Source organism: Dryobates pubescens, chromosome 21, assembly GCF_014839835.1.
Source record: "Dryobates pubescens isolate bDryPub1 chromosome 21, bDryPub1.pri, whole genome shotgun sequence".
In the NCBI taxonomy this organism is placed as follows: domain Eukaryota; kingdom Metazoa; phylum Chordata; class Aves; order Piciformes; family Picidae; genus Dryobates; species Dryobates pubescens.
The window spans coordinates 10215592-10227265 of NC_071632.1; the positions used below are offsets into that span (position 1 = coordinate 10215592).

An 11674-nucleotide genomic window follows, 5' to 3' on the forward strand; every position below is an offset into this window, starting at 1 on the left:
TCCCACCCGGCCGCGATCCCGCCGTTGCCACCTCAGCCGCCCCATCGCGACCTTCGCGCGCTTCCGCTTCCGCTTTCCGCTGTATAGCGCAGCAGACACTCTGCCAGGCAGAGCCTCAGGCTCTATGGTACCGCGCGGCGCGCAAGCTGTGCGCCGGAGGCAGGACCAGAGTCCGGGACTGGCGCCAGCGGCGCGGTGCACGCCGGGAGCGCAGTACCCAGTTACCAGCGGAGGGGGCGCGGACTCCGCCTTCTAGAGCCGCAGGGCCGCCCGGCGCGGGTGACGCTAAGCGTTCCGATTGGCTGCGGCTCCGGAGGGGCGGGGCGTGCGCACGCGGTAGCAGCTGTCCTGTTGCGACAGAAGGAAAGCGCGGAGCAGCCGGTGCGGTCCGAGCGGGCGGTGCAGGCCGGGGCGCGCGGCGCGGCGGCGGCGTAGGACTAGGACTAGTGGGTCGGACCGGACCGGATCGGATCGGATCGGGTAGGATAGTGCGTGCGCGGGTAGCCGAGCGGGCCGGCGAGCGGGCGGGCGGGCAGCTCTCGGCAGGGCCCGGCCCGGCCCGACGGCGCCGCGTGCTGCGGGCCGGCCGGCTCGCGGAGCCGCCAAGGCGGGGAGCTGGGCGGCCCGGATCGGCGCGGCCTAACGGCGCCTGTTACATCTCCGTCGCAGCCCCTCCGCCGCGCCATGCCCTCGGACCTGGCCAAGAAGAAGGCGGCTAAGAAGAAGGAAGCGGCCAAGGCCCGGCAGCGGCCGCGCCGGGCCGCGGAGGAGAACGGCGATGCCGGGTCGGAGCCGCAGGAGGTCCGGCCCCCAGAGGCCAACGGAACGTTGCTGCCAGGTGAGGTGTGGCCCTACAGTAGTGCAAGCCCCACTGCGCCGGCGGGTGTCCGGCTTGGGCCCGTGTGCTCCGCAGGGGACGGCTCTGCCACTGTCTCTCTCAAACAAGTACGGTCCACATCTTCTGGCACTTGATGTCCACAACGGTGTGGGCGTTTTAGGTTGTTTTCTTTTAGTTTGCCGGAGGAGTTACGGCAGTGCCCAAATTCTTACTGCTCTTACTGACATTGCTGTTGAGCCTCTGTTTGTCTGCCTCTCTGGGACACCATGAGCCCCGGCTGCTTTAATGAGAGTGGGTTTGGCAACAAAGAGCTGCTGAGCCCCCTGAAGGAAGCAAGCCAGGAGCTGCTTACAGACAGAGGGCTGAGTTTTGTCCTTCCTCCTGCCCACCCGTGGCCTCAGCCGCGGGGCAGATGAGCTTTCCCGGGCTCAGCCCACATTGCGTCGCTTTCAGGGCCTTCGGTGCGTGGCACAGATCCCGGGCAGCCGGAGGCCAGGCGTGGGCTCGCCTCCGGGGACGTTCTGGGGCGCTGACTCGAGGCCGGGGGTTCGGGCCGCAGGCGGACCCCCGGGCCCGGCGCCGCTCGGACCGAGACGGCCAATCACCGGCCGCTCTCGCGGGTTATTTGCATTCCGCTTAGCTATTGGCGGAGCGCGGCGGGGCCGAGCCGCGGGCAGGGGTACACGGAGGAGGGCGCGGAGCGCCTCCCACGCGTGCAGGTCGCACCGGCGGCTCCCTGGGAAGCGGACGCCGGCCAGTGGGGAGTTGTCTGGTTCGCTTGGCCCTTCACTGATGTGCCTGAGCTGTCCGTGCTGCCAGAGGGGCCCCTGTGGGCTAAGGGGCGTTTGCCTCGATAATAATGGCTATGGGACAGCAGTGGCCCAGGTGCCCAAGAAGGCCACCTGGCTTCGATCAGCAATGGTGTGGCCCCAATTGCTGACTTCATCCCTCTGTACTGGGGACACTGGTCCAGAGAAGGGCAACAAAGTTGGTGAGGGGTCTGGAGAACAGGGCTGGTAAGGAGCAACTGAAGGACCTGGGGTTGTTGAGCCTGGAGAAAAGAAGGCTGAGGGGAGACCTTACTCTTCTCTACAATTTCCTGAAAGGAAGTCGGAGCCAGGTGGAGGTTGGTCTCTTCTCCCAAGGAACAAACATTAGAAGGCAAGAGGATACAGCCTCAAATTGTGCCAGGGGGATTGTTAGGTTGGACACAAGTAACAATTTCTTCCTTGAAAGAAGTGGAGCCCTCATCTCTGGAGGGGTTTCAAAGCTGCAGAGATGTGGTGCTGAGGGACATAGTTTAGTGGTGATCTGATCATGCTGGCTTAACAGTTGGACTCCGTGGTCTTAAAGGTCTTTTCCAACCTAACCAATTTCATGATTCTCTAACAGTGCTTTTGCCAAGTGAGTACTTCTGCCAGGAGTGCTGGTTGTGGACAGCCAGGCTGTTCCTTGCTGTCTTGACCATGAGCACTCTGAACACCTGGTCTCTGTTCTGAGCAGCTGGGGCACTGCTGAGACCCTTAATGCCATTTTCTTATTCAGATGGCAGTGTCTCACCAAGGAATGAAAACTGGGCTGTCACTTAGGGCAGCAGCAGAAGGTCAGCATGACAGGGAAGGTTTGATTATACCATAGGAAGAAAGGGAGGTGTGCATGTGGGCACATTAGCTCTCAAAAAATTGTTAGGGCATGTTCCAGTGCTGCTGCATCATCTTTTCTTCTCTCAACCTTCCCTTTGTTTTCTAGCTAGATTCTGTTTGGCCAGCTCTTTTCCTTAAGCATGCAAGCAACACTTTACAAGTTCTTTTCCCACTGTAGTCTTTCCTGCATTGAGAGTTCATTCCATCACGCCTGCCTACCAGGCCAGCTGTCTTGGCTGCTCACTTAGTTCTAATGGTCAGATTTTATTTAGAGAGCAAGTGGAAGCTCCTGTTAAACCGTAAATACTCATCTCCTAAGCCAAAAAGTTGAGTTGCCTTTGCAGCTCCTCAACATTTCTGTAGAAATGAGGCCGTGGGACTTGTTATTCTGGTCCTGGACCTTACAGGGACATATGGCTTCCCTTGTACTTGTAAGCTACTGACACTTCTGTGCCTGCTTGCAGAGGTGGATGCTCTCACCAAGGAACTGGAGGACTTTGAATTAAAGAAAGCTGCCGCCCGTGCTGTGACAGGAGTGCTGGCCTCCCATCCCAACAGCACTGATGTGCACATCATCAACCTCTCACTGACTTTCCACGGCCAGGAGCTGCTGAGTGACACAAAACTCGAGCTGAACTCTGGGAGACGCTACGGCCTGATAGGACTGAATGGGATCGGTGAGCCGTGGGGCAGAGGCGTGGGCTTCCTGGGGCTTGGCAGAGATGCTGTGCTGCTGAGCAGCTGGGCAGGTGCAGGTGGTAAATGCTGGAAACTAGAAAGAAGGCTGTTAGACATGACTGGGACACACAGCAGTTCCCATTCTTCATCTCCCCACCCAGGAAAAGGAATTGTCAGGATTGCTGGTAGAAGTACGAGCTTGCATTCTGGCTTTGGAGAGCTGTCTGGGATCTGTTACTGTTGATTCCTGTTTGCAAAATCGGTTTAGCAGTGCCAATAAACGCAGTCCTGATGCTATTGGTCAAAGAACTTGCAGAGTATGAAGGAGCAGGGGGTACATGGATTGAATGGGAAAAGAGCTGTACAGCCCCTGGAGAAGAGATGCTCTGCATGGAGCGGTGCAGGATGTGGGTGTAACTGAAGAAAAGCTACTCAGAGTGACCAGCTGGTTAAAACACTTGGGCTGTCTAGTGGTGGTGTGTTACTTTCTTCTGTGTTAGGAGCCTTTTGAGTCTGGTGTCCTGGTAACTGATGTCAGACCTGGTTAGTCAGCAGGAACTGCAAAGCAAAGAGAAAATTCCCTAAATTCAGGCAAGGGCTGCACTGCAGTGATTTCCAGAGAGCTTCCTCGTGTTGTTCCACTGTCCTTGGGGTGGTAAGCCTTAGCTGGGAGGGCAGCCTGTGGCAGTGAGGCAGTAGGCTCTGTTCTGTTTCTAATTCTTCCTAAGGGAGGGAGTCAATGGGACCTGACTGCCTCTCGTCCATTTCTCTGTGACGAACCTCACTGAATCCACAATTAACTGTGGAGTGTCTCTCTGCACACAGGGAAATCCATGCTTCTGTCAGCTATTGGGAAACGAGAGGTGCCCATCCCAGAGCACATTGACATCTACCACCTGACCCGAGAGATGCCTCCCAGTGACAAGACTCCTCTGCAGTGCGTGATGGAGGTGGATACCGAGCGGGCCATGCTGGAACGAGAGGCAGAACGTCTGGCTCACGAAGATGGTAAAGCTTCTCAGAGTCCCTGTAGACAAGGGACGTTTCCTCCAGTGCCCCTCCCACCAAAGAAAAGATTTCACTTGGGTTTCTTGGAAGGCTTTTCATGTCACTGTACCCATTTCCCCCAGCTGCCCTGTACTAGCTGAAAAGTCCTGTGTGATCACAGTCCATTGGATGAAATTATTCCCTGCAGCTTCTTAGCAAGCATCTTGGGTTTGGGAATGGAGAGGGCTGCATAATGGTAAAGCAGATGGACTAAGAGCTTTCCTGCTGTACAGAGGTGCAGCTGAGAGCCCGTTGCTGGTAGAAGTGCTGACAGGCAGGTTCTCTTTCAGCGGAGTGTGAGAAGCTGTTGGAGTTATATGAACGTCTGGAGGAGCTGGATGCTGACAAGGCAGAAGCAAGGGCCTCACGGATCCTTCATGGCTTGGGGTTCACACCAGCCATGCAGAGGAAGAAGCTGAAGGACTTCAGTGGTGGCTGGCGAATGAGGGTGGCTCTTGCCAGGTGAGTGGTGTGCTGTCTGCTGCCTCTTGGATGAATGCCTGCCTGCTCCTGACCCTGCAGAGCCACACACACAGCTCTGAGAACTCAGAGCAGACTTTGGGTTACCTGCATTTACCCCGTGCTGTCATCTCCCCTCTCCTTTTAGAGCCCTCTTCATTCGGCCTTTCATGCTGCTGCTAGATGAGCCCACAAACCACCTTGACCTGGATGCCTGTGTGTGGCTGGAGGAAGAGCTGAAAACGTAAGCACAAAGGAGTCTGCTGCTTCTGTGGGTTGTGCTTTTCTGCTGAAAATCTTGTGAGGAAGAGCTGCAGCAATAACTGTCTGAGATCTACATGTCTACGTTGCAGTAACAGCAACATCTCCTTGCTTGCTGCTGTATATGTTTGCAGAAGGGTTATTTCTGCAAGGGTACTGAACTCAAGACAAGCCTCCTCCCTGAAAAGCAGAAAGGAGAGCAATTTGAACCTCTCTTTCTGAGGGGCTTTAACCAGTGATTGTACAGATTTGAAGTGGAGCCAGACATAGTGGGCCTAGGTAGTCTGCATTAGGGTCAAAGTAAGCAGCAAAGGATGAACCTTCTCAGAAGTGTGGTGCAGTGGAGTCAGTTGCACCAGGAGCTCTGGTCGTGGACCATATGGGTGACCAGCTCTGGTATTTTTGTGGAGATGGGCAGAGACTCTTACAGTGAAGAGTGTTTTAAGACAACAAAAGGTGTTTGCAGTATTTGCTGGTTGTAGCTGCTTTACTCCAGATTTCCCAAAACATCTCCAGGCTATTATCTTTTTGTTCTTAATCTGCCAGTAGGCAAGAGAGACTTGGTGCATGCAAATCCTTTGTCACTGTCTGGGCCAAGAAGTGTGAATCCTTTTCCTAGCTTAGTCTCTGATAACTTCTGTGGGGCCACAGGTTCAGGCGGATCCTTGTGCTGATATCCCACTCCCAGGACTTCTTGAATGGTGTCTGCACCAACATCATCCACATGCACAACCGTAAACTCAAGTACTACACAGTGAGTAATGTACAGCCAGCAGAGATGGGAGCTGTTTTCTGGGGCCTGGCTGATGCCCTCTGCTCTCTTTCCAGGGCAATTATGACCAGTACGTAAAGACTCGCTTGGAACTAGAGGAAAACCAAATGAAGCGATTCCACTGGGAACAAGATCAGATTGCCCATATGAAGGTAGCTGCTTAGCTGCATGAACATCTTTCTACCCATGCAGGGGGGCATCCCTGCACCTCCTCAACCTTGCTGTTGTGGTTGTTGGCTCACTCTGTGTTCTGTTGCAGAATTACATTGCACGATTTGGTCATGGTAGTGCAAAGCTGGCCAGGCAAGCTCAAAGCAAGGAGAAGACCCTTCAGAAAATGATGGCTTCTGGCTTGACAGAGAGAGTTGTGAATGATAAGGTAGGATCAGGCATGGGATTGCATCTAGAGATCAGTGTTGGAAACACGGGCTGGATAAGCAAAATGGTCTTTAGCTGATGGCTAGAGTGGAGAAGCTGACACAGCTGGGAGCAAAAATGCTACAACCTTCCTGATGCAGCGTGTGGCTGTACTGAAGACAAGCTAGTGCTGAAGAATGGAAAGAGGAGGAGTAATTTTCTAGGGGAGACAAGGGCACTTGTCATATCAGTCAGGCTATTGTGCAGGCACAGAAATCAAAAATTAATGTCCAAGGATTGGAGAAGATGGAGGAGAATGGTCAGAGCAACTGCTAGTTGCTAGTATTATGAACCCACATTTGTTCAAGGGGAAAGGAGCAAGGACTTGTTAGCCAGCAGATGGATTACAAGCCACCAATCAGAATAAATCTGTGAATGAGTTGCCAGAGGGGCTCATAAAAATTCAGTCTGGTACCTTGGTCTACAGATAATGTTTGTAGGGAGGCGTGGTTACAGCAGAATGACTGGGTTATCCTGTGCTCCAGGGTATCTGACAGGTGGATTTTGTTTCTGTGTCAACAGACTCTGTCATTCTATTTCCCGCCATGTGGGAAAATCCCCCCTCCTGTCATCATGGTGCAGAATGTCAGCTTCAGATACACCAAGGATGGGGTAAGTGTGGGGAGTGTGCATGGGTTGTGTGGAGGTCACTTCTCTCCTGCCTTGTTTGGGAGCATGAGGCTTTTGGCCAAACTTTCTGGGCAGGCTGCAGCATGTGACCAGCGGATCAAGCTTCTTGGCAGTGCTAATCCTGAGTCTTCTGAGGACAGCATTGCAGATGCAGCATGGAGGTTCTGGGTAGTAGTGGAAAGACATAATATATGTTATGATTTTTGTTGTTTGCAGCCATGGATCTATAATAACCTGGAGTTTGGGATTGATCTGGATACCCGTGTAGCTCTTGTTGGACCCAATGGAGCTGGAAAGTCAACACTGCTGAAACTGCTCACAGGAGAGGTATGCTCCCTACACTGTCTGCCCTGTTCCGGACCTTTATTCTTGGGGTAGTCTGCAACAAGGTTGCTCTGATTTGCTACAGGACCCAAATCAGGCCTTGGAAATCCGAAGGTCTTGCTGCGGTGTAATGTTGGGGTTTTTTTCTCTAATAGTATCTGTTCAGGCTGCCTCCTCTGTGCCAGAGCAGACATGGTTGGATTCTGTGGTTCTGGCACACAGCAAATGGAGGGATTTCCTGGTGAAATGCTTTGTCTTCTCTTTCTAGCTGCTGCCTACAGATGGGATGATTCGCAAGCACTCACATGTGAAGATTGGTAGATACCACCAGGTACTGCCTGCAGTGGCCATGGGGAACATCAAATGCTGAGGAAAAAGCTGTCAGGAATGTTACCCCTCTATTTCTGGTTCTAAGGCCTCTTTCACTGCTGCCTTTCTGTGTTTGGAGATAGGGGAAGGCACTGTTTGTTTGGTGAATGGGCTTTAGCAAATGTTCTTACTCTGAAAAGAGGCTTCCTGTGGTCCTTTATTTTCAGTCTCTCTGCTCTTAAGGGAGAGGTGGTTGCCCTGTGCTTGGTGGTGCACAAGCCTGCTCTTCTGCAGCAACACTGCTGCTACTGAAATGCAGCCTCCTTCCATAATAGTTCAGCACAGGGGCTATAGTGTGAGTGGGGCTTTTGGCTTTGTGTTCTGCCTCTCAGCTGGTACCAGAGGAGTATAAGGGTGAAGTACTTTTGGCCATGAAGTGGGTGGCCCGCACAGCCTGAAGCTGATTTTTCTTCTCTGTCAGCACTTGCAAGAGCAGTTGGACTTAGACCTCTCACCCCTGGAGTACATGCTGAAATGCTACCCAGAGATCAAGGAGAAGGAGGAGATGAGGAAGATCATTGGCAGATATGGTCTGACAGGGAAGCAACAGGTAAGCATGAGCTGTTAAGGTTTCTTTTGCTCATTAGGGAAATGCAGCTGCTTCATTTTCTGTTGCTCTGCTGGTGTCTGCTAGTGTGAGGCAGTATGCAGACGGCACACCACAGCAGCAGAACGCATCTCTGCCTTTGAAATTTGAGATGAAAATAACTCATGGCTCATAGGAACTTTATTTGCATTGGAGCACCATGTTGGTTGAAATGGGTGACCTCAGAGTCCAGGTGAAGAGATGACAAATTGTGGCTTAGTGCTACACTCAAGCATACTTTAAAAACATTCTCACCTGGGAGTAGGAACTACTTGCTTCAAACAAGAGGGTAGGATCAGCAGTGGTGCTCCAAGTCTAACATGACATGCTCCTCTATGACATGTGTCACATGTATGGCAGGAGTTGTCCTCACCACTGTAGTTCAGCATTGATTTTTACATTGTTCTTCCCCAGAAGAACACTGTTCTGTCACTCCAGAAGTTGAGAGTGGGTTTGTGGTCATGCCAGGATGCAGTGAACACAGGAAGTTAACTGTCCTTTGGAGCCTCTTACTACAAGCTGACTCTTGCTATAGCCAATCCTTCTTCAGAAGCCCCTGGAATTTTCTTGCTCTGCTTGGGAGAGAGGCTTAGTCTAGGTGTAAGACTGGCTAAACATTGTCCTCTCATGTCATGTAGTTGCTGCAAGCAATGTGAGGTGGTGGGAGGGGCAGCCTGCAGCTCCCTGCAGAGCTGCCAGCAGTGTCTGTTTGCCAGGTGAGCCCCATCAGGAACCTCTCTGACGGGCAGAAGTGCCGCGTGTGCTTTGCGTGGCTGGCCTGGCAGAACCCCCACATGCTGTTCCTGGATGAACCCACCAACCACCTGGACATAGAGACAATAGATGCTCTGGCAGATGCTATCAATGAATTTGAAGGAGGAATGATGCTGGTCAGCCATGACTTCAGACTCATCCAACAGGTAAGAACAGTAGTGGCTTGTGCCAGAGAACCTTTCTAACACTGTAACACAAGGTGTGTTCAACTGACTAGCTCTTACTCATCCCAAAAAGATGTATGAGTGAAAAAATCACTGCACACCATTCCCTTGACATGCTCACATGAAAAAATCACTGAGCTAGCCTAGGAAAACGTGAGGTACTTGAAAGGGAAAAAATAAATCCCCAAACTCTAGAAGTGAGGAATAAGTGAAATGGAAATCCTGAAACACTGCGGAGCCTTAAGCAGATTTTTTTCTTTCTTTTAATTGCACTGGAGACATTCTGGCAGTTCTTTATCACTCAGTCTGCACATGTGAAGGAAATTGCACCACATACACACAAATGTCAAGTGCTGATTTATCAGCTATAGCTTCAGCTGCAAGTTCAGGTATAATTTTATTTTTCAGTGTGCTACAGGCAGGTAGTTCAGGTCAAGACCTACCTTTCCCCCCCCACCACCACCCAGTTCCCAGCTTAGTAGGAAAGGCTTTCCTTCTCAGTTGATGAACATAAAAGGAAATGTTGATGGTTATTTAGTTCTAAAATCTCATATAAGTTGTGCAGAAAACACCATTTAATGGATTGCCCAAAGAAGTTGTGGGTGCCCCCTCCCTGGAGGTGTTCAAGGCCAGGTTGGATGAGATCTTGAGTGACCTGGTCTAGTGAGAGGTGTCCCTGCCCATGGCAGGGGCGTTGAAACTGCATGATCTTTAAGGTCCCTTCCAACTCAAACCATTCCATAATTTCATTGCAGATGTTTTTCTTCAGGAGATGAAGTGTGGAGCGAGTAGATTTTGGTTAATTATATAATTTTGCTACATTTACAAGATGCTGTAAACCTGTGCTTGCTTCCAGGTTGCACAGGAGATCTGGGTCTGTGAGAAGCAGACAATCACCAAGTGGCAGGGTGACATCCTTGCCTACAAGGAGCATCTCAAGTCAAAGCTGGTGGATGAGGATCCACAGCTCACCAAGAAGACCCACAACGTGTGAGCTCTGGAGCAGTGGCTCAGGTGGAGACTGCCCGTGGCCAATGTGACTCACCTGTCTGCCAGCTGGAACGGGACTGCTGCTATCTCTGGCTGTGTTCTAGGATGCTGCAATACTGCTTCCCCTTGACTTGCCTTGCACCTCTATATCTGGACAGAGCTCTTCTCTCCTGATCTGGCTATGTCTGGGCAACCATTTCTGTATTTAGATGATGTCCCATCTGAACCAGGCCTTGGAATCTAATGCCTCGGTGTCATGGCAGTGGCAGTTAGGGTGTCCAAGTTGCAGTGGTACAGAAGTGGAGCTCCCAGCCCAGCTTCTCCCGCCTCTTCCTTCCCAATTTTTGCTTCAGTTTAGATACTTCACTTCAAACTCCTCTGGCCTTGGTTTGTTTTTAACTATTATTTAACAGTGTAATTAACAGATCTGCCTGAGAATCCATCAGTCAATAAAGAGGGAAGAACACTCTTGTCTGGTTTTGTGAGCTGTGGTACTTACTGGGGCACATCAGTTTTGGGTTTAGTGCTGAGCTCTGGGTGAGGATGCAGAACCTTTACAGTGGGGTGAAGGTTCAGTTCCTCAGTGCAACCAAACTTATGACCAGAACTTGTGGAACGCACGAAGTGCCGAGTCCTGAGCTCGGGTACAGAGCAATGAGTAGGAGACCTCTGCTCCACCACAGTGAGACCAGGCTGACAGAAGATGTGGCTTTTTTGTGGGTGACTGATAACTTGAGCTATTTCTCAAGATGGAAGCAAGAAACAATGCACATCACTCTCACCAGTGTGTGCCCTACAGCAGCATGGCTGGGGTGTGTGCTTCTCCCTTCAGCCCAGGTTGTATGGCTCTAGGAACAAGACTCGGTTCATTCCTTGCAAGTTTAACAAGACCAAAGCAACCTAAGTTAGTTTAACATTTATATTTGTTCTTAGTAACAAACCTTTAGAAAAGTTGGTGTTTAAACCTCACCTTGTGCCATGGAAGCTTCAATGAATTTTTGATGTATTTTAAAAACAATTAAAAGGTTCATGAAAAGGCAGCTAAGCATTCGGTCAGAAAAATGAACTGTGTGTAACTGCTGCTGCCAGACAGAGCTGCAGCTGGGGGGAGATAGAACAGCTAAGGGCCCCTTTGGCATGGGAGAGCCCTTGTATGTCATGAATTGTGGCAAAGTGACATGGGTTTCAGTGGCAGTGAAGAGCCTCCCCCAGCATGGAGATCTCAGTTGTATACAGCTCTGTAAATCAGGGTGGGTGGAAGGTACACCAGAGGGGGAAGACCTGCACTGTGCCTTGCTGATCCATGACCTCTTACAAAACAGAAGTATGATGTTGCTTGCTCTTTACAACCCGTGTGAGTCACCCACCAACATTCCTTGACATCAGAAAGCATGGAATATTCCACTCCTGTTCCCACAGGCATCCCACCATCTCGTATGTTTAATGCCCAGCCCTGTTCCCCTTCACAGATGCGCTGATGTGACCATTCCAGCCTGTCACATCTGATCACCACTGTCTTAGTTCTTGGGAGCAAAAAGCCCTTCTGTGATGCTTTAGATACTGTTTGTCACTGTGACATTTATTTGCATGAGGGGTGAGCGGTCAGGTGGCCTCCTGATGAGGACACACCTAGAACAAGCTAAGTTCACTGAACTGCTCTTGGCTGCACAAGCACTGCAGTGACTGCTGAGCAGGTCTCCACACTCAGTCCTGAGAAGATAT

General features: G+C 51.4%; 1 protein-coding gene across 2 annotated transcripts; it reads left to right on the forward strand.

The window, feature by feature from the left end:
* The first annotated feature begins 319 nt into the window (after positions 1 to 319).
* On the forward strand, positions 320 to 10437 carry ABCF2 (ATP binding cassette subfamily F member 2). Of its 2 annotated transcripts, none has more exons than XM_054171327.1 (15): positions 320 to 381; positions 670 to 838; positions 2946 to 3158; positions 3985 to 4167; positions 4497 to 4668; positions 4814 to 4909; positions 5578 to 5680; positions 5755 to 5850; positions 5958 to 6077; positions 6638 to 6727; positions 6962 to 7072; positions 7338 to 7400; positions 7860 to 7988; positions 8741 to 8944; positions 9819 to 10437. In XM_054171327.1, the coding sequence occupies exons 2-15, from the start codon at positions 685 to 687 to the stop codon at positions 9954 to 9956; spliced, it is 1872 nt and encodes a 623-aa protein (XP_054027302.1). In that variant the 5' UTR covers positions 320 to 381; positions 670 to 684; the 3' UTR covers positions 9957 to 10437. The 2 variants fall into 2 exon arrangements, with proteins under 2 accessions (XP_054027302.1, XP_054027301.1); XM_054171326.1 differs by having other exon boundaries at positions 345 to 469; positions 669 to 838.
* Positions 10438 to 11674: the final 1237 nt, after the last annotated feature.